General features: G+C 47.4%; 1 protein-coding gene across 2 annotated transcripts in view; it reads right to left on the bottom strand.

Moving 5' to 3' along the window:
• The window catches only part of ASCC2 (activating signal cointegrator 1 complex subunit 2), a 40,964-nt gene extending 19,035 nt beyond the window's left edge, over window positions 1-21,929 (bottom strand). Inside the window, exons 1-8 of one of the 2 annotated variants that reach the window (XM_012644136.1) lie at window positions 21,795-21,919; window positions 16,984-17,081; window positions 11,884-12,042; window positions 11,351-11,521; window positions 9,794-9,923; window positions 4,228-4,295; window positions 3,192-3,302; window positions 2,029-2,141 (exon numbers count right to left, since the gene is read on the bottom strand). In XM_012644136.1, the coding sequence (XP_012499590.1) occupies window positions 2,029-2,141; window positions 3,192-3,302; window positions 4,228-4,295; window positions 9,794-9,923; window positions 11,351-11,521; window positions 11,884-12,042; window positions 16,984-17,064 (833 nt within the window). In that variant the 5' untranslated portion in view covers window positions 17,065-17,081; window positions 21,795-21,919. Of the gene's footprint in view, window positions 1-2,028; window positions 2,142-3,191; window positions 3,303-4,227; window positions 4,296-9,793; window positions 9,924-11,350; window positions 11,522-11,883; window positions 12,043-16,983; window positions 17,082-21,794 lie in introns of both variants that reach the window. The other variant, XM_012644137.1, reaches the window with a different exon arrangement.
• Between the last annotated feature and the right edge of the window lie 423 nt (window positions 21,930-22,352).

The raw sequence follows: 22,352 nt of genomic DNA, 5'->3' as shown, positions 1-22,352 counted from the left end.
CAGAGGGCGTGTTCTTCGCCTGCCTCCAGCACGGTTTGAATAGGCTGGGTCAGCTCCAGGCTGTTTGTAGGTCAAAGGCAATGTCGCCTTTAGTTAAATGTGCTTCCCTTTCTTCCTCTTCATCCCTGCCTCTGTTGTTCCTCGCAGGAAAGTCAGCTCTTCCAAAACTTATACCCCCTTCCATCTCCAAAGACCCTCGCAAAAGCAGTTTGTGCCACATTTGGGGAGACGCTTTAACAAAATGGGAAAATGCTTATGATATGTGAAAACGACCAGAGCACAAAATTCTAAAACTGGTGTGATCACTCAGTGATTTGAATTTCCTGCTTTTCTGTATTTTCCAAATTTCCAACAAGCATGTGCCACTTTTATCATGAGAAAAGATACCTTTTTTTAAAAAGTGGACAGCTACCTACAGTCCAGGGAAGATGCTGATCGGCACTTTATTCTAACACTCTCTGGAAGGCTGAGTGATCCTAATGTCTGATTGTCATAGGCTGAGGAGACCAGGGAGGGGTCACGGCACCAGCTGCCATCTCTGGCACAGGTAAGCGCTAGATAAGTGTTTTGTTGAATGGGAAAGTAAATGACAGAATGGACGGATGGCTGGATGGTGGGGTTGAGCAGCTCCCAGAAACTGCTGCGAATGGGAGGGAGAGACGTCTGGCTAGAGTGATGATCAGAGGCCACTGAGAACTGGCCCAAGCTCATGTTGCCAGGCAACACGCAGGTTGCCAGCCCCTTCACCATGGCCTGGGAACGCCCGTGCCCATGCACCCGTCTTACTGCACGAGGAACAGATGCTCACGGCACTAAGATGGCAAAGTGCTGTCTCCCTCCCTGTCCCATATTCTCCTCCATGTCTGTCTTCATCCCAGCAGGATCTTTCTGTGAGTCCACTGGATAAAAGCCTCCCTACTGCCTAAGGAATAAAGGCCCTGCCAGCACATACAAGGCTCCTCACAGTCTGACTTCTACTGACTTACCCAAAGTCAGCTCTTGTTACTGGCTCGTTTTCCTGCTGTCCTGGTGTCCCCACTCCCTGCCTCCTGGTGCACCCTCTTCCCTGGCTGTCCCCAGAACATACTCCGGGCCTTTGCATCTTCACTTCACCCACCTAGAATGCCCTTCCTGGCACTGCAACTTTTCTTTCTTTTTTTTTTTTTCTGGACTGAAAGACAGACAGATGCAACTTTTCTTTGTCTGGAAGATTTTCGTTCATTCTGCAAGACCTGTTTGTTTGTTTGTTTGTTTATTTATTTATTAATTTTTTAAGAGAAAGGGTCTCTCTCTGGCACCTAGGCTGGAGGGCAGTGACGTGATCATAGCTCACTGCAGCCTCGAACTCCTGGGCTCGAGTGATCCTCCTGCCTCAGCCTCCATGTAGCTGGGGCTACAGGTGTGCATCATCATGCCTGGCTAATTTTTTAAATTTTTTGTAGATATGGGGTCTTGCTATGTTGTTCAAGCTGGTCTCAAACTCCTGGCCTCAAGCAATCCTCCCGCCTCAGCTTCCCAATGTACTGAGATTACAGGTGTGAGCCACCCTGCCTGGCCTTCAAGACCACTCTTAAGGGTCACTTCCTGGCCCCACCCTTGTTGTTTCCTTGTATGTGTTCTACCCTGGACTAGAGGCTGAAATCCTCAGACCATTTGTTTCTTTTTTTTTTTTCCATTCACTCATTTATTCATTCATTCATTTATTTATTCCTCAGCTCTCGCCCCTCTAGACCATTTCTTATTGACTCCCTGTGCCTGCCCACGATAGGGGCTTTGAAACAAAATGAAGCAGAACTGAAACTACCCTTTTCTTGGTTGTGTTGTTGGTTTTTTCCCTCCTGTTCTTAGCCAAAAATGGGAGTGCTTCTAAAAGGCTGGCTCCACATGAGCAGGCGCCTTATCTGTCTTCTTCACTGCTGTGTCCCCAGGCTGGAGGAAGGACTGACATACGCTAAGCACCCAGTAAGCATTTCTTAAATCAGTATGTGAACCAGAACCTCTACTCCAACAGCCAGAACTACTGCGTACCTGTAACAAAAGTCGTGCTTCTGGAAGGTCTGGCAAGCCAGAGGGAAGATATCCAGAAAGGCCCAAAGTGTAGTGCAGGTATCACAAAGGTAGAGAACAATGTCCTTTAAGTCCTGTTGCCAAAAGAAAACAACGCATTGTTCTTCTCTGCCCCCACATACAGATCTGCAGCGGGTCTGAGACAAAGTTGACAAAGTTGGGGTCTCCAACAGGCAGGATGTGGGGCGGGAGGAAGAGAACACTGGAGGTCCTAGGCAAAGCCTGGCTCTGTGTCCAGGAGCAAAATCTGGGCAAGTCACCTAACCTCTCTAAGCCTCTAAGCCTCACTGTAGCTCTACGGCCTTCTACCCCGTGCTCTCTAGGGTTACTTCTAGTTTTAAGATAATAGGAGTTTCTCTTCTAAGAAAAAGGAAAACCAAGCCCCAAATCTGAAGACAACATCTCTGGTCCTGTGCAGGGAAGGAACATCCCAGTGAGTGTAAGAATACCAAGCCCACACTTTTCTCCCATTTGGAGAGGATATACAGAATATGGGGTGCTTTCTCAGACACTTTGCTGATTCTCTTGATGCCTCTGAAAAGTAGACTGGGCAGCTGTTAGGATCTCCATTTTATAGATGAGGAAATCGAGGTTCAGAGGGGTAAAACGATTTGCTCCTGCAGCACCTGGCATGTGCCCTGCTGAAACAAGATCGCAAGCTCCAGGAGGGCAGCTCATGCTGCCTCGTTCCTGCTCTACCTCCAGTGCTTAGTGCAGCACCTGACACACGTCCAGGCTCCTTAAATGTCTGCCTTCTGTCTGTCGTCCCCATAGACTCTAAGTTCCATGAGAGTAGGACCGTGTCTGCTTCTGTTCACTGCTTTACCCCCAAGGCCTAGCATAGGGCCTGCCACATGCTGGGGCTCCTCGGTATAACTCTACTAAGGAAGTGACAAGCTCAATGAATAATGCACGAATGGGCCTGCTGAGTGAAGTGAGTGAGTTCTAGACCCCCGTCCTCTGAATTCCAGTTCTCTATTCTTCCCACTACTCCATCAATGAAGCTCCCAGAGAGAATTGCAAACCTGCTTGAAAGTGCTCTAAGCCTGAGTGATGGGAATACACAGCCACTCACTGAGCTGGGCCAAGGGGCTGCAAGAGGCTGGGCTGAAGGGCAACCTCACCAGGAGAGGCATGTCGCTGGGGGTCAACCGGCCCCTCTCCTCGAGCTTCTGGGGTGTGGCGCTGGCCCCGTCCCCTTGCAAACCACAGTGCTGGAGGATATTGCTGAAGACCTGTGAAAGGCAAAAAGGACTCTCACATCCTAATAAACCAGGGCTGGGACCCCCGCCTGCAGCCAGGACTGGGTACTACGAAAACTGTCTTGGAGTCTTCGGAACTGGTACCTATGTCCCTGGGATACCAGCTGAGACAATGACCTTCTCAGAGAGTGGGGTCAGAGTAAACTGTGTAAGATGAAGATTATGGGAGCATCCTTCTTACACGATTGCAGAGACAGCTGAAAAGACATGTATGTAAATCTCCCAGAATCCGCCAGATATTTTCTGACTGGATGGGCTGACCAAGTATCTGATAATAAACATTTAAGATATACTTTTAGCAATATATAAGAGATTTTTGGAACCTCTATAGATGGCTATTTGTGGGAACTATATTGAAATAAAAGACAAATGAACAGTGAGGGGAAACAGAGCCCGCTGTAAAATGGCGAAGTATTGAATGGAGAGTGCTGTCTTTAGGCTAGCATGTAACTATTCCAAAAGTCACTGTGAACAGTGGATATCTCTTGGAGGTGGGATTATGGGGGAAGAGTAATATTCCTCTGTTTTTAAATATTTTTCAAATTTTCCACAATGAACATTATTTCATAAAATGATTTTGTAAAACTTTCAAGCTCTTATTTGAGAAACACAGGTCTCGTAGAGGAATATCCTCAGAGGCATATGGCTGCTGGCAAGTGACACAAAATATAGGCCAAACTCTTTTTGCGTGAGTACCAGGGAGCCCTTAGATTTCATTCCTGTTCAAGAGGGGGAAAGGGTAAATGTGAAGGGGCATGGTCTGGGGAGATGGGCCTCGAGAGGCAGGTGAGGAATAAACATGTCCCCTAGCTCTTCTGGAAGTCAAGAAACACCATCACGTTGAGGAAGGGGTCTGCCTCCCAAGTCACCCTCCCCTGGGCAGGGCGAAAGCTGGTACCTGAAGGATGGTGGGCATGGTTTCATCCAGGTCATTATAGTAACTTGGCTGCTGAGTAAAGATGTTTCCTAAAAAGAGAAAAGAAGAGTAGGAATTGGGAAAAGGTGGAAGTTGGGGGTGGGGAGGTGGTGAAAAGGACACACTGCAAACAGTTGCCAGCATGTTCTGTGACCTTTCTCCCTTTTTCTAAGCCTGCCTGTGGCTAGGACCTAGGACTAGTCCTGGCCTCAGGCCCTGCTGGCACCGAGCTTTGGCCCAGCCTAGAAACTTCCCCAGGGTGGGGGAGGGACCTTGCTCAGTACAGTTTAACCTTTTAAGCACCTCTGCCTATGAATTACTAGAAGACTTGCCCTGGTCAAACTGGCTCGCCCTGACATCCCCAGGGATTGATCACACTTGGGCACTGTGCCTCCTATGACAGTTTTGGCTTTGGAAGCGGGAATTAGTCATCCAGGAAAATTAGGAGATACGATCTCTTTGCTCAAGAAACCTGGATGCAATATTCCAGGACCCCTGCCAGGCCACATCTCCAAAAATGTGAGGAGACTCCAGGGAGAAATTTCTCTGGAAATTCTCGTACTCTTCCCTTTTGAATATGCTAGCCATCCTAACCCATCCTACTCCAAGGTGAGAGGCCTGAGAGGGAGCCGCAGATAGATTTACCACACGTTTGCAGTTGTTCCTATAAGACGAAGCCTGTCTCCAAGTGTTTACTATTCCCCAAGTGCTGCTGCTGGAAGTGCGTAGGGTAGAGCATATGGTAACTGGAACAGAGACCAAGTGTTCCGGCTGCCCAAATGGCAAGGAAGAGGGGAGGGAAGGGGGAGAATCGCAGCTAGCTGGGGGACATGGCCACGTGAAATGCCAATGCCCATAAGAGGCCAGGGCCCTTCATCCCACTGTAACCCCAGCATCTAAGGCGAGCTGGTGTTAGGATGTTCTGAATTCTAGGTGTCCTCTGCCTTTGGTCAGGTCTGCCCTTGGTTTCCTTACTGATGACCCTGCGGCCCTCACCAGACCCCAAAGGATTTGAAAAATGAATTGACATCAAAAGCCAGATGGAGCTTGGTGAGTAAGCAAGTCACTTAGGTGGCTGGACTTTCTATAGACACTTTCCTGGAGTCCACTTCATTCCTTGATTCCAGAAAGTTCAGTTTTACCAGCACGGCTTGCTCAGCACCTCCCACCTCCAGATGGGTGCTGATCCCACAACCTGTGAAGGTGGGATCAGTACCCAGACCATCTGCACCCACCTCCTACTCCTGACAAGCAAGGAATGACTGAGCTATCTCCCTACCACCCTCTGCTCTTCCTTGTAAAACCCTCCTATACTTATACTCAAGGTCAAGTCCAAACTCCTGGCCATGGCATGAAAGGTCCTTGAGATCTAACCCCTGCTGGCATCCCAGGCCACCCTCTCCCTGTTCCCCATATTGCATTCCTCCCTCAAACTATCCTCAACCTCAGACAATGAGCCCTGTCCCCTCCTTCTGCCTGGAGTACCCTCCCAGAGCTAACTCTATTATAAGGCAGGTGTCACCTCCTCCAGGGAGAAGTCTCCCACAACTCCCAGGGCCACACTGTGTTCCCCATGTCATCCCGACCACCTAGCACTGGGGAGGCATGCCCTCGTGATCCTTCCAGTGCTAAAGCCTAAGTAACAGCAGTGTTTTACAAGCATCAATATAGATCAAATTTCACAATTTATCCTTGCTGTCTTCCAAATCCCTTTCCTCTCCTTTATCTGATTCTAATGACAGTGAAGATCTTTCTAACTTTTGATGTCCTAAAGAAATAATAAAAAGGTAAGGAACAGCAATGGCATCTTCCAAAATGTCCCTTCTCAGATGAATGCAGTTCAGAAACCCATGGCAAATAGCAGCTATTGCCAAATGGGTCACTGCAGTCCATGGTCGGGCCAAGGCCCAATCTACTCCTGGTTTGCAAAGCAGCTCCAAGAAAGTCTAACTGAAAGGCTTTGCTTTCAAAATTACACTTGCTGATTCACAATTCCAGCCTTGAAGGTTTTAAAAAAAAAGAGCAGGGTAAAGACTGGGCTTCTGCCCACAGGAGAGTCAACCAGTTCCCTTTCTCCCACCTTCTCTCCCTTGTCAATCCTCTTACAGGTGATCGCTTTGCCCAGAAGTTTCCGTGGTGTAGAAATTGGAGGCTGCCCCTTGTTGTGCCTTTTGCTCAAGAGTTGGAAACAGAGCTCTGTGTGTGTGTGTGCGGCCACTTCTCCATACCACTCCTCCCGCCACTCCCAACACACACACACACACACACACACACACACGCCCGTGCAGTGAAGGGCTCCTAAAGCCTGGTCCTGGTCTGTTTTGTGTTAACCACCCTCTAAGAACCAAATAAGAGCTCTCCTCAATAAGCCAATTTAGGGTTCTCAAACTGGGGGGTTTGCAAACACTATAAAAACACCTCAGAATCTATAAGGGGGTACATTTTTTCTGGAGAGAAGCTTTCATCTGATTCTCAAAGGAGTCGGTGACTCAAACGATTAGGAACCCGGGCAGCAGGCAGAGCTTTCTTGCTCCACCCTTGCCACGTGAACTGCCCCTGGATCGGCACAGCCATCTTACACCCAACAGCTCGAACACTGGCCTCGTCTCTACTCACACCCCCTCCCCCTGCCTCTCAAAGGCCCTTTTTCTGCAAGCAACACCAGTTTTCTCCAGAACTGTTAAGATCTCTCTTTCCAGCTGAGCTCACCAAGCCCTGCTTCTGCCTCCTAGATGACCCTTCCCCTCCAGCAGCCCAACCAGGCTCTTACCTTAACACCCATGCTGACGCCCCCACCTCCTCCATGGCCTCCTGTTTCCACCCTTCCCACCTGCATGCTGCCAGATTAACCTTACCAGGTGGCTCCTCGCCCTGCTCCAAGCTCCTAGAGGCTCCATGTCCTTGTCCCAATAAGAGCTCATGATTACCAAGTGCTTGTAACATGCCAGGCACTCTGCTGTGTGCTCTACTCACACCACCTCTTTTTTTTTTTGGAGACAAGAGTCTCACTCTGTTGCCCCAGGTAGAGTGCAGTGGTGCCATCATAGCTCACTGCAGCCTTGAACTCTTGAGCTCAAGTGATCGTCCTGCCTCAGCCTCCTAAGTACCTGGGACTACAGGTGCATGCCATGACGCCCGGCTAATTTTTCTATTTTTGGTAGAGACAGGTCTCACTCTTGCTCAGGCTGGTCTTGAACTCCTGACCTCAAGCGATCCTCCCACTTCACCCTCCCAGAGTGCTAGGATTACAGGTGTGAGCCACCGCGTCTAGCCACACCCCCTCATATTTAATCCCCATAACCACTCTATAAGGCAGATATCTTTTTTATTTTTATTTATTTATTTATTTTTATTTTTATTTTGTTTTTTAGAGACAGAGTCTTACTCTGTCTGTCAACCAGGCTGGACAGGAGTGCAGTGGTGCCATTCATAGCTCACTGCAGCCTTGAACTCCTGGGCTCAAGTAATCCTCCTGCCTCAGCCTCCCAAGCAGCTAGGACTATAGGCATGTGCCACCACACCTTGCTGATTTTTTAATTTTTTGCAGAGATGGGGTCTCACTATGTTGCACCAGGCTGGTCTTGAACTCCTGGCTTCAAGCGATCCTCCCGCCCCAGCTTCCCAAAGTGCTGGGATTATAGGCATAAGCCACTGCGCCCGGCCTCTATGAGGCAGGTATCTTATTTGTCTTCTCTTTCTGCAGATGAGAAAACTGAGGCTTAAGGCAGTTAATTCACTTGACTAAGGTGACGCAGTCAGGAATAGAGCTGGGGTGTAAACTGGGCAGTTCAACTCCAGAGCCTGCTTTCTTAGCCACCAAGCAATACTACTCCCTAGGAGCTAAAGGCTGGCACAGAGTCCTGCCTGGTATAGCTCCAACTTCCCCCCCTCCCCCGTCTCCTCCTGTTGCCCTCTTGGAATGCTCTACTCTAACCAAACTGGCCTAATAATTGTCTAACTAACCATGCCTTCTGTTGCTCACTCACCCCATCCTCTCTGTCTATAGTAAAATTATTAAGGGTCTTTCCCTGGAAAAATAAAAAAAGATTAATGATGATCAGGCAATAATCAGATTTGAATGAGAAACCAGAGACTGTTCTAATAAAAACAGGCTGGATGCAAAATTTCATATATATTACAAATATTTAAAAAAAAATACACAAAGACAGGAAGGAAAAAATAACCAAATGGTTGTCTCTTGTTAGAAATTTAGTAATTGCCTTCCTGCTTCTTTATAATTTATATCCTTCCAAAATTTTCTAAATTAACATATGTTGCCTTATTATCATTATTAGGAAAAAAAAGAATGGAAGGATGGGAAAAAGGAATGAAGGAATAAGAGGACCATTACAAAGGATAACTCAGCTTTTTAACTAGAAGATTTTGTGCTATGATCTTAGGGTGAGGGAGGCTGGCAGGTGCCCAGGGCAAATACCACTCTGTGCCAGGCTCAACTCCACGAGCTACAATTCGAAGAAGAATCCACTGGACCACTCCCTCTATAGCACTAGAACGAGGCTATCATTTCTGATAGAACTTTCCAGCCCACTGCCTCCTGAGAATCCAACCGCTGACATCCGTTCTTTTCGCAACCTAAGAAAGTCCTCTCTGAACTCTGTCCCCAACTGCTCTCCGCAACAATGCAAATCATGACATGTTTGAAGCAGCCCCATCATCCCCGAAGCAGGGAATGGCAAGGAGGCAGAGCTTGAGAGTCAGGTCTACATGGACATATGTCCCAGCTGGACCACTTATTAGTCATGTCCTCTCGGGCAGGCCCCTTACATTCTAACCTCGGTCTCCTTATCTATAATGGGGACGATGACAGCACTTATCTCATAGGGCTGCTGTGAGGACGCAATTGAGATAATGTATGTGGAGTGCTCGGCAGAGTGCCAGGGCCCCGAAACACACTCGAATGAAGGTTAGCTATCACTGCTGCTCTGACTCTCATCACCAAAGGAAACTTCCCCACTTCCTTAATTATTTGACACACAGCCTAATACTACGACTCTCAGGTCTTTGAGGAACCATTTGGTACACATTTTTCTTTTTTGGGGTGGGGAATAAGGTCTTGTTCTTTCACTAGGTGAGAATGCAGTGGTGTCATCATAGCTCACAGCAACTGCAAACTCCTGGGCTCAAGTGATCCCCCTGCCTCAGCCTCCCAGATAGCTAGGACTACAGAAGCGTGCCAACACGCCCAGCTAATTTTTTAATTTTTTGTAGAGATGGGGTCTCACTGTGTTGCTCAGGCTGGTCTCAAACTCCTGGGCTCAAGAGATCCTCCTGCCTCGGCCTCCCAAAGTGCTGGGATTACAGGTCTGAGCCACTGTGCCCAGCCCCTGGTACACATTTTTGTCTTCGCTTTCCCATTGCACCTAATCACTTGAGTTGACACTCATGTATCCGCTAAGTAATTTCCCAGCACTACCTACCCCTACCGTGCTGAATCCCTCTGTACTATCTAAGCGCTGGCCTTTGCCACCTCTTGTTCAGCACGTGGAGGCTGTCTCTGTGCATCCTCCCGGCCCCGGATCTTACACACCTATCATCTTCTGGAGCAGCGGCGAGTTTCCTTTTCCAAAGAGCACGCAGAGGTCCAGGATCTTTGGGATGTCGAAGAGGAAATTATTGTAGAGGATTTCTCCAAATGCAGAGGGGGAAATGAAGTGATCCTAAGGAAAAGTGCAGAGAGAAAGGACAGAGACTTTCTGAATGTCCATACATTGTAAAGTAATAGCAAACTCATGAGAAACAACCTTTGGGGATCAGCTAATCAATGATGGTCCGTGCACACCATGGACATATCTGAGCCTCACGCACAGACTTGGAGCAATAGCCATCCTCCATTTTAATGTAGAAAGAAGCAAAAAAGCACACTATAAAACAGTCCCCTGGGAACTTATTCTGAAATATTTACAGGTAAATTAGCATGATGTCTGGGATTGCTTGAAAATACTCCAGGAAAAAAGAAAACTCAGGTACATGGGATTCTTTGTACTTTGTATATGAAAATTTTATATATGTGTATATTTGGAAGTTTCATACTAAAAAAATTTTTTAAAAAGGCAAGATCCTTAGTCCCAGCTACTTGGGAGGCTGAGGCAGGAGGAATGCTTGAGCCCAGGAGTTTGAGGCAGCAGTGAGCTACAATGACACCACTGCACTCTACCCAGGGCAATAGAGCAAGACTCTGTCTCAAAAAAAAAAAAAAGCAAGATCCTATTTTTTAAATACGCATGCATATTCAAAGGCAAAAAAAATTCCCTGAAGGAGCATGTGGTGGTTATTCCCTGAAGGAGCATAACAGTGGTTATTCTGGGGGGAGGGGATTTTGTGGGTGACATTCACTATCTGTATAATATTTCTGTAATGTTTAAGTTATTCAGAGACAGGGTTATTATTTTTAAAGTCAGGGAAAAAACAGTAAAGCATTTTAAAAAGAGCACACAAGTTCTTTTTTTTTTTTTTTTTTTTGAGACAGAGTCTTACTGTGTTGCCCGGGCTAGAGTGAGTGCTGTGGCGTCAGCCTAGCTCATAGCAACCTCAAACTCCTGGGCTCAGGCGATCCTCCTGCCTCAGCCTCCCGAGTAGCTGGGACTACAGGCATGCGCCACCATGCCCAGCTAATTTTTTTTTCTATATATTTTTAGTTGTCCAATTAATTTCTTTCTAATTTTAGTAGAGACGGGGTCTCGCTCTTGCTCAGGCTGGTTTCGAACTCCTGAGCTCAAACAATCTGCCCGCCTCGGCCTCCCAGAGAGCTAGGATTACAGGCCTGAGCCACCACGCCCGGCCCACAAGTTCTTTTAAAAAGTCAGAATCAATGCTTTTCCCCTCTGACGCACAAGTAAAGGCAGAGTCACGCGTCAGCTGGCAAGGGCCCTTCCATTGATAAAACACTGAGTGTGATGCAGACCGAACTGGTGAATTAGAGGATAAGGGAGGTGGCACAGATTTCATTCCCAATGGTGGGAATAAAGGTGGAGGGAAGACAAAGAGGAAACCCAATGCTTCCAGAGCCTTCCTTCCCAGGGGTGGAGAGCCTGGCACAGAGGTGTTAGGTGTCAGGTGGCAGCCTGTCACAGGATCAGGGGCTTACTTTGGATTCCTTGTGCGTGGACATGCGGAGGAAGATAAGAAAAATACTTTGATGGAGGCGCTTCTGCATATCAACAACCTCAGGGGCCGGGGCCACCCACTCGTCAAACTTGCGGGGGACATAGCGCAGGTAGGAGTCCAGGCACTTCTGTAGGGTCTCATCGAAGATAACCTAAGCCAGGCGACAGAGGAGAAGGAGGATTTATCGCTGAGGCCCTAGGGCTTTTGTGTGGACTGTGCAGGGGCTCACTGCCCATCAGCCTGGGCCTATTGCAAACACTCCAACCCCAGGGACCAAGGAGGTATGAATGAGCCGAGGGCTAAACACAAGTTTCTAAAAATGGCACTCTGGAAGGTGAGTAAACATCATTAAGATTGTGATACAAGACAGAGCAATCCAGACCACAATTTGCCGTTAAGGATCCAGTCTAAGAAGTAGACAAAAAAGCACCTCCTGGAGGAAGAGAAACAACAGCAACCAACCAACAGCATTTCATGTGCTTTGTCTTAGTGTGAATTTTGATAGAATGTTACCTGGCACCAGAATTTATCGTGAGGCAAGGCCAGGAGCCAGTCGAGGTCATTGGCTACGAAGGTGGCGCGTTCCAGGTACTCCTCCACTAGGGCGGGAATGTTGTCTTTAGGGGGTGGTTTGTATAACACAAAATACCGGTCTGCCTTCTGCTCAGGGTGCTACGGATCCAAAAACCACGTGTTAACGTGGCAGAGGTTAGTCAGCGAGGGCCCCTTTGCCAACCCACAGCAATGACAACACTTGGCTGTTCCAACCGGTGACCCTCCAAAGAGCTTTCAAGCATAAAGAACCAAGTGTATCTAACAAAGGGGGCATGGTTGTATCCAGGGAACACGAGGCGGCCATTTAAAACCATGCTTTTGGAGAGTATTTAATGACATGGGGAAAGATTTAGGGAAGTGAAATCAGGATACAAAACTCTATTTAATATAATCAGGTTTTTTTGGTTTTTTTTGTTTTTTTAAAAATATATATACATTCACACATTGACACAAATTAAAAAAAAAAGAAGAAGTTGGAGGGACAACACCCCAGAGCTAACAGTGGTTATCTCTAGTGTTGGGAGGGGTGGTTGTAGGTTGAATATATTTTCCAATTTTTAAAAAATGAACAGGTATTCCTTTTAAAATTTATTTTTAATTATACATGTGAGACATGAGCATCTTTTCTTTCAAAACCTTACAATGCTATAGAGAAGATGAGTCACCTGGGACCACACTTCCAGTCCCAGTGTCCCCCCCCACCCCTCAGAGGTAACCACTCACCATCTGGTAGGGGTCCTCACAGACTATTTCTACGCATTTACATTAAAATATATCCACATAAAACATTTGTCTGGGTTTGTTTTCTTCCTTACACAAATGGTATCATACTGTACATATCACTGTGCTGTATCCTTTTTATAACCGGAAAAAAAAAAAACCTCAGTAATTTTTTTTTAAAGAAAAGATTCTAATCAAGTAACTGCAGGTCTCAGCTTAGAATCACAAGCTCTCTCATCTAGCCCTTACCCTGCCATGAACAAACCTTACTTTGTTCACCATGAAGCAGAGAAGATGGGCTCAGTTTGCCCCTCTGACTACATAAGGGTTGCTTTCTCTGGGAGAAGTGGAAGCAGGAGGACAGCCAGGCAACATCTCAGCTGTCACCAAGCAGAACCCACGCACTTCCAGGTCTGCTGGTCCAGGGGGTATGGGAAAATTGAGACTGATGTGTCAGCCTCCTTGAGAACCTCCTAGGACTTCCTACTGTTTTATGTAAGTTTTCAAACTGTGCAGTCTTTGGGTTCTGTAAGAATTCTTGGGGCCATTTATCTGCAGGACCCTGGCCCATTTAAATAAAATGTATAGAGTGGAGCTCCAGGCACGAGTCTGTTGAAAAAGGAATTCTGCTCACTGAGCAAAGTTCAAAACAATTGTCTAGAGCCTAAATTCATCCCCTTGGTTTTCAAGCTTCCTCCTTCCTCTATCTGTTGACACTTTACCTCTTTGACTCACCCCTCAGGCCAGGCTACTCATTCCCCTAACAGACAGACAGACAGACAGACAAACAGACAGACACATACACACACACACACACACACACATCCACACACATCCAAGATTCTAATTTCCCTGCAATCCTAATGGGGGAAGAAGCACATCTAAGCCGCCAAGTGAGCACATAACAGAGGAAGTGACAGCTCAAACCTGGCAGAGGGACCGTGGGAGTGCAGAAGGGAATTAACAGAGCCTGGAGGACAAGAGACGGCTTCCTGGAGCAGGCAGCATCTGAGCTGAGCCTTGGAGGATGGGAAGGATTTTTAGACGGGAGAAACAGCATTTTTATAGAGTCATAAACATGGGCCATAAAAAAAGGGCACAGATTGCACCGGGCAGTGGGAGATGGATCTGGAGAATGCTGTAATGATGACAATGAAAGCCACCGCTTATTGAGGACCTGCCCTGTGCCAGCTGCTCAGTAGGCATGTTCCATAGCCTATTTCTTTTTTATCTACAACAACAATTTAAAAGGGAGATAGTATTCACCCATTTTACAGAGGAGGAAACAAAGACTCAGTGAGGTTCAAGAACTTTCCCAAGGTCATGGGGTTAAGGAGACAACTGAGGCTGGATTTGAACCAAAGCTTACACTGCAGACCTACTCAATGACCTACAGTATCCACGTGCCACCCTGGTCTGGTTGCTTGTCCTTCAGACCTGGCTCTGTCTTCACCTCCTCCAGGAAGCCTCCCTGACTCCCACTGCAACTGGATTAGGAGCTCACCTGAGCTCTCCCCTAGCACCTGCACTCTATGCTTACCTGACTGTATCAATTGAACAGCATCGAAAGTGCTTTCAGATCAGTGGTTGCTGGGGACAGGAAGCGAGGAAGGGATGGATCAAAGAGAGGAAATGTCTGGGGGTGGTGGAAATGTTTATTGTCTTGATTATGGTGATGGTTTCGTGGGTGTATACAGATGTCAAAATCAATCAAACTGTATACTTTATGTGCAGTTTATTGTCCTTCGGTGATGCCTCAATAAAGTTACACAAAAGGGGAAGACCTGCCCTCTCAACTGTCTCCCTCGCTAGCCTGTAGGTCTCCGGAGCTAGTCTGAGCTTTGCTCGCAACAGTATTCCCAGTCCCTAGAATAGCGCCTGCACCAAGCAAACTCTCCACACACATTTGCTGGCTGGACAAAAAAATGAATGGAATTAACGAATGACCAGATCCTATCAAGGTCTTTGAAGGACCCTGAGTGCCCAACTGAAGAGTGGGGACTTTATTGGGAAGGGAATGAGGGGCCATGGAAGATTTCATGGCTCCAGCTGTGTCCTTTCTCCCACCCAAGTCCACCCCACCATTCAGTAGGCCTAGTTTCGGTCCTATGTGCTCTGTGAAGCTATCAGAACATTCTCTGTCCATTACATTTCTGTTTTTCTTGATAGGAAATCATTTTGCACTCTTCTCCAAATGTTGTATCAGTCTTGTCTTCCTCAAGAGCCCACTCACCCATTCCAGCCCAAGACTACTTCTTTTGGGTCTTCAAGTAGAGCCATTTGAACAGTAGCTATTCAACCAACGTTGGTTCTACCTATTACCCTGCAAAGGCAGTGTAGTGACTGCCCCTTGGCTAGAGATCTTCTTGCCCCAAGTTGAGACTAAAGTGAAGAATACAGGGTGCGTATCTTAGGACAATCTTTCAGGAGCTTCCATATCCTGCCTAGCAATGCTCTTCAGTATGGTCAAGAAGACCCCTCCTTGATCAGGCAGCTGTCTCCCTCAGCTCGTCCCTCTTCTCACCCTACCCCCATTCAATGCTGCTGTCACTGTCACTGTTGTCATCACCATCACAACTATAATTTATTGAGTGCTTACTATGTCCTGAGCATCGTGCTAATTCACAGACATCTCATTTAATCCTTACAACTCCCCCCCAACTCCACAAAGCTGGGCCTATTATTACCCTTTTTGGATCCTGAGGCTTAGAGAGGTTAAGTAACTTGCCCAAAGGCACACAGCCAAATATGAGTGAGATTAACACAGAGCCTGTGCTTGGTAACTCTGCTATACTGCTAGCTATCACCTCAAGTAACTGTAGGTGGTGTAAGAATGAGACTCACTCAAGGCTCCAGGACTGACTGCATACTCCAGTCCACCCTCCTCCTGTTGCTCTGCCTGATTTCAATACCCAGTTAGGAATCCCCCTCCTCCAGGAAGCCTTCCCTGGTTGAGTGTGCCTTCCCACAATCTAACAGCCCCAGTGTTCATTCAATATACAGGGGGAGGGATGAGACGGAAAGTCAGACTCAACCACCCAAGGAGCCAGTCTCCACCAATGCTGTCCACCAGAACTTTCTGTGATGATGGAACTGCTCTATATTGGCACTGGCACTCACCACGTGGAGCTATTTTAATTTAAATAAATTAAAATTTAACAAAAAAATCCAGTTCCTCAGTTCACATTTCAAGCACTATCCACATTATAAATGCTCAACAGCTACAGGTGACAAACAAATGGCCACCTATTGGGTGGCTACCATACTGAATAGAACAGTTCTAGATTTTCCAATAAATATCCTCTATACATAAAAAAACAAATTATGAAAAGGAAAGGAGAGGCTTTATAGCAGAAAAGTTAAGGGTATGGGTTCTAGTGTCAGCCTGGCTGGGTTCTCATCCTGGCTGCTCTAATTTCCTAGTTCTGTGACCTTGAATTCTCAGTTTCCTCATCTGTAAAATGGAGACAATCAAAATACCTATTCATAGGGCTATGATGCGGCTTAAGTGAGATAATGCAGGTGAAGTGTTTAGAATGGTTTGGCACTGGGCGAGTATTCCATAAATGTTAGGTACTATTATTAGAGAGTATTTAGGAAGTAATAAGAAGCCATCCAAAAGGCAGGAAATAGAATACCAAACTCCTGTTTCCCACGACTTTGCTCAAGCCCCTAGAAAACACTTCCCCCCACCTTATTCAAGTAAACTCATATTCTTGGGAAAACGAGTGGGTATGGGGACTCCAGTCCCTGCGTCTGTCTCCTTCAGCAGCCTGGCACCTCTCCCCGGCTCTAATCTCTCTCTGCAGCTGGTAATCAGCATGTTCACAGCCTCCTTATTTTTCAGTCTCACAAGCCCTGCCGGAGTCTGTGTATGTGGTGCTTCTTATCCCAGCTGAGATAAAAGACAGCCCGACCTCTGAAATCGGCATTCCCACCGAAGTATGGATAGCAGCTTAGACAGCTTGGAAAAAGTCCCCCTACCTGAAACCTGAATACCCTCCACAGGGTCAAATCCCCAAACCCGGCTTTGGGCTGGGTCCATTTCCAGCCCAACTCAGGCTGAGTCAGAACTGCCAACAGACTGATTCAAAATTAAATGCTTTGGGGGGAAGGTGTGGGGTGGTGACATGGAAAATACTGCTCAAATTCAAGCTGCTTCTTGGAAGGAAACTTCTACCCTGGACCTGGAAGGGCCCAGTAGTGTCTCAGCTACTGAATCACTGACCATGGCCCTTGGGTCATTCTTGCAGCAGATAAAGAAGGAATTTACTTTTTGCTTCTGAAATTGCAAGATTGAAAATATCAGGCTGAACGGCCTCAAGGCAACCGGCTCACCAGCGCGGGTGAAGTCCTCGGCTTTCCTGTCTTCGGGTCCTTGTGGGTGATCTGGAGTTGGTCCAGGGGCAGAGCTGGCATTGTGCTGCGTGACCCTCCTGAAAGGAATATGGATGGGAAGAACAGAGCAGACACACAGACTCCTGGGGGCAGGGCCTGCTCTGGGGCTGATCCCAGAGCTGGAAGAGAAGCTTCAACTTCTGGCCTTAGAAGGCTCCCATTGTGGGCCTCCAACGCACCTACTAATCCAGATAAGGTGACTTTTAAAGCAGTAGTTCTCAACTGTGGAGGAAAATACTTCCCAGGTGACTCCTGATATATTCCGACCTGCTTTGAGAAGTAACTAGATCATCCTCATTACGGCTCCAGCTCTGTGTGCTCAGTAGCCTGTGGGCTCTGTGAAGACAGTGCCCAGGGCCCTCCCTCTCTTGCTACCTTTCCCGTGACCAGCACAAGCCTGGTATAGAAGCCTGATCGAATATTTGATGAACGACTGAATACAAGTTCACTCTTCGTAAGACTCTAACCAGATTTTAAGTCTTTTGAGGGTTGGAGCCATGGGCCTTTCCTCACTTGTAGAGGGTGTTAAGATTTTACAACCTCTTTAGGCTTCAGGGAAGAAGGACATGGATAAACAGAGGACCAGGCAGGAAGAGAGAATTCAGAGAAAACTGCCAGTGCAAGCTCTTTCCTACAGGGACCCAAACTGGCATCAGAGCCAGTGAATGACAGTCCCCAGGTCTCCTGTCTTCCTGTCCAATATTCTTTTCACAATATCACTTGGCCTAACCCACAAGAAGGACACGTGTGTTGGCTGAATCATGGAACAGAAGTGAATTAGGCCCCTAACAAGACATGCCATAAAAGGCTGGCACAGTCTTAATGACAATGTGAAGACAGACTGAGACCAGGACGAGAAAACTGTCACTTCCTGAGCCCTCACAGACAAGTTGCAGGGTATGGTGAGCCATGAGCTATCAAGTGTCCTGTGTCTTAGACCTCGGGCCAGGCCTAATGATATGAAGACAGACTGCAAAGGCAGGGTCTCTGCCCTGGAGGAGCTCACAGTCCAGTGATAACAATAATGACAATGACAGTGGCCCCAACATGCTTATTAGATGCTGGAGTGCTCTTCTACGTGCTGTTCTCAGCATTAACTTAACTTTGTCCATGTTAACTTGCTTTATATGTATTAATGCTCACCACATCTCTAAGGTTAGTTCTATTATTATCTTCATTTTATCAACGAGGATATAGAGGCTCATAGAAGATAAGAAACTTGCCCAAGGTCTCACAATTAGTAGGTGGTGAAGCATGTTGGCGCTTAACCACTCACTATACTGTGTCTTGTCTAGTCAAACTTAGGGGTAGGAGGGTGGAGTGGTTTTCAAAGCGTATCTAGAGGAGAGTTCAAAGAATCAGGAGGAGCTGAGTAGTCTTGATAGTGGAGACTGGCCAGGGAAGAACGGTGCTCCAGGCAGAGGAAACAGCTTGGTACACAAGGAACCTTGGTTCTGGCCTGTTTTAAAGACTTTAAAGATCCCCACCCTAGAGGGATATAATGAAAGAGGACCGGTCTGCCTAGTCCTTGAGGCCTGTTCCAGCTCTAGGATCCCAGTGGATCAGACACATGGTTTCTTTACACATGTGGGGGCCTAGAAAAAAATCACAAGGCAAAGTAATAAAGCGCTGGGGGGAGTTTTCAACTTTCAGCTTTGCAAAGCATAGATAATATCCTCTGCTGTGTGTTTGTTATTTCTAATCGAGTTACTATCTTACTAGTCTCTCACAAGCCAGTTAAGGACAACAAGGATTATTATTTTTATATGTCCAAAGAATAACCCTGATCCAGTCAAGGCAAATACATTAGTGGCCAAATTGAAACTGAAGCCCAGCTCTTTTGCTTTGGGTTCTTGTGCTGAGCGTGTTAAAAAATAATTTTCTCCTAACCATCCAGCGATGCTGGAAGGGCAGTTGGAAACACCAGTGATCTGCACGCCAATGCAGAAATCTAAATAACTTGCAGGCCCAGTTCTCTCCAGGCGCACCCACCAAAGACAGCAGTGGGAACACAGGGCAGAGAAAAAGTCATAAGGAAGAGGCAGGTCTCCACCCTTTAAACTGTAGGTCCCAGAGTCCAGGTCTAGACAGGTAGAGACAGCACCTGTTTTCCAGAAGAAATTCACTCCTACAAGCTGGTGCCTGTAAAAGTTCAGGACCAGCCTGGCTTGGTGGTTAAAGAGAGCTCTACAGTCCTACACCCTGGGTTCAAATCCTGGCTCCACCTTTTTTACCCATTTTGAGACCTGGAACAGTTCTTTAACTTCTCTAATCCTTCATTTCCTCATCTGTGATACTGGAATTGTAATAGTATGTAATTTCTCTAGGTTGCTGTGAGAAGTAATTCATGCTGAGTGTTCAGTACAATACCTGGCACATAATAGGCATTCGATAAGGTTTGGTTGTTGCTATTCCAATACCAACCATGGGCAGGGCATTTTGAGAGTCTTCATTTATTCAGCAAACACTGACTGAATACATGCTGGGTTCTGGGCATGTAAATGACTATCATTCGGTGTTAAAGCTATAACAGGAAAGTTCCAAAACTGGAGCGCACCAGAGAAAGGAGGATGTAACAGAGAAGGTGACCTATAACCTGGATGCTGAAGGACAGGAGGAAAAGGTAGGCATTCCAAGCAGACAGTAGTCATGAGCAAAGACTCAGAGCCTTAAAAGTGTGGCTTTGAAGAAGAAGAGACATTTGGTGTTGCTGAAAACATAAGGTAAGAAAGAGGATGACAGATGTGAGGAGAAAAGAGGCTGGATATGAAAGATAGAGCCAGTTTAAAAAGAGCCTCAAATGCTACACTAAAAATGTTGGCCTTTCATCTAAAGGCAGTGAGGAGTCATTTAAGTGTGGGGGGGCATGATTAGAAAGAGGTGATGATAAACTGATGGCAGAAGAGACCTCTTATGAGTCACCAGAGAGGCAAACACTGTGTTAATCATCCAATTCTGCAGTCCCCAACCCCAGGCCGCAGACCCAGGCCACACAGCAGGAGGTTGAGCTGTGGGTAGGTGGGAGAACCTTCATCTGTATTTACAGCTGCTCCCCATCACTGGAATCACCACATAAGCTCCGCCTCCTGTCAGATCAGCAGTGGCATTAGATTCTCATAGGAGCGCAAACCCTACTGTAAACTGCTGTAAACTGCACATGCGAAGGCTGGGCGCTGTGGCTCAAATCTGTAATCCTAGCACTCTGGGAGGCTGAGGTGGGAGGATCGCTTGAGGTCAAGAGTTTGAGACCAGGCTGAGCAAGTGCAAGGCCCCCATTTCTACTAAAAATAGAAAAAATTAGCTGGGCGTGGTGGTGCGCGCCTGGAGTTCCAGCTTCTTGAGAGGCTGAGGCAAGAGGATAGCTTGAGCCCAGGAGTTTGAGGTTGCAGTGAGCTATGATGACACCACTGCACTCTAGCTGGGGCAAGCGACAGACTCTGTTTCAAAAAAACCAAAAAACAAAAACAGTTCATGCGAGGGATCTAGGTTGTGTGCTCCTTATGAGAATTTAATACCTGATGATCTGAGGTGGAGCTGAGGCAGTGATGCTAGTGCTGGGGAGTGGCTGCAAAGACAGATTACCATTAGCAGAGAGGTTTGACTGCACAAGTGTTTGACTGCACAATAAATGTAATGTGCTTGAATCATCCAGAAACCAATCCCCCAGATCCCCAAGTCCATGGAAAAATTGTCTTCCATGAAGCTGGTCCCTGGTGCCAAAAAGGTTGGGGACTGCTGATCTAATTCACTCAAAGATTTCTGAGTACCTACTATGTGGTAGGCACTGAAGCCCAGAGAATTCTAAGGTGGGCAAATAACAGACCTGGTCCTGCCCTTCACAGAGCTTACAGTCTTTATGGGAAAGACAGATGTATCCAATAGCCATACAAACAAAAATCAATACCATAATGTATGCTATGTAGGTAAGGCTTATGAGGCTATGGCAACATTTAACTTAGAGACCTGACTTGAGAAAGGGGGATGTCAGGGAATATTTGAGTTTTTGTCTAAAGTATAGGCAGAAATTAACTAGGCAAAGTCTGAACATGAAGTTTCAAAAGTACAAGGACAATAACCATGACTATGTCTGTGCCCACCACTGTATTCCCCTACCTGGCAGGGCAGCAGAAGTCAAAAGCTAGGAAAGGTCTTTCTTTAGGAGGGGATCTCCGTACAAGCTCTAATTACGATATGGACTGGTAGCATCCCCAGGGCTACTGCTCCCTCCGTTTCGCTGTCATCACTCTTCTGGTCTCAGTTCAATATTACTCTCCTCAGAGACCTTCTGATAGCTCTGCCTAAAGTATTCACTCTCTCATAGCTATAATGATAACATCTTGTGCATTTACTTGTCGTTGACTGTCTCCTCCCACTAGACTGTATTCTCCAAGAGTGCAGGACCTTGTCTGTCTTGCTTTGTATCCTCAGTGCCTGGCAGGTAGGATGCGCTCCACCAGGCGCTTGACCAGTATCTGTTGAACGAATAAATGAACCCTGAGAAAACTGAAGTCCCGAGTGGGGGTGGGGAGTCTGTGGCTCGTCCACAGCCACTCTGGGGACAAGCGTCGAACCCGGGGCTCCTGGCTCTGGCGGCCTAGTCTCGGGGGCCGACTCACGGCCCCTAGGGCAGCGTAAGCCTCGGCCCCGCCGTGGAGACCAGCGGGTGGGGGAGCCGAGGCTGCCCAAGGCACAGCCGCGGCTCCTCCCGGGTCCCGTGCTCCGTATCCGGCAGGGCCTAGCCACGCACTCACCTCGGCGGCTCCACCACCCGCGATGTGCCGCCGCCGCCGCCGCCGCCGCCGCCGCCGCCGTTCACTGTGACAGCTCTCGGAGCTCCCGCACTTCCGGGGTCAAACGGCGATTCCGCCGGCACGGACAGGAAGCCTTGGCCCAGCCCCGCCCCCGGCGGCATCTGCCTGAGGGATGCTGGCCTAGGGCCACGCCCCCTTAAGACTCCGCCCCCGGAAGGAGTCCGAGCAGTTGTGACCACGCCCCCTTCCCCATCTACTTCCCTTCCTGCTTCAGCAGAGAGAATAGGTCTGCCGAAGCCGGGTCCTGTGAGTCCCTCTCTTGGAAAATCCAAGCGTGGTACCCGAGATGGCTTCTCAGAATCTCAGGTTTCAACTTCCTTCCCAACCTCAGTCATCGTTTTACAAATTTAATCCAGAAGAGAAACTTCAACAAGTCAAAAGCATAAGTATGATGTTGAGCAAAAGAAGACAGAGGAACAGACTGCGATTTCATTTATAGAAAGTTCTAGAGCAGGCAAAACTAATGAGTGGTGATGGTGTTAAGACGATGGTTACTTC

Source organism: Propithecus coquereli, unplaced genomic scaffold (assembly GCF_000956105.1).
Source record: "Propithecus coquereli isolate 6110/MARCELLA unplaced genomic scaffold, Pcoq_1.0 Scaffold206, whole genome shotgun sequence".
NCBI classification, from domain to species: Eukaryota; Metazoa; Chordata; class Mammalia; order Primates; family Indriidae; genus Propithecus; species Propithecus coquereli.
The sequence above is the reverse complement of the archived record's forward strand: the minus strand, read 5'-3'. Positions and strand labels throughout refer to the sequence as shown.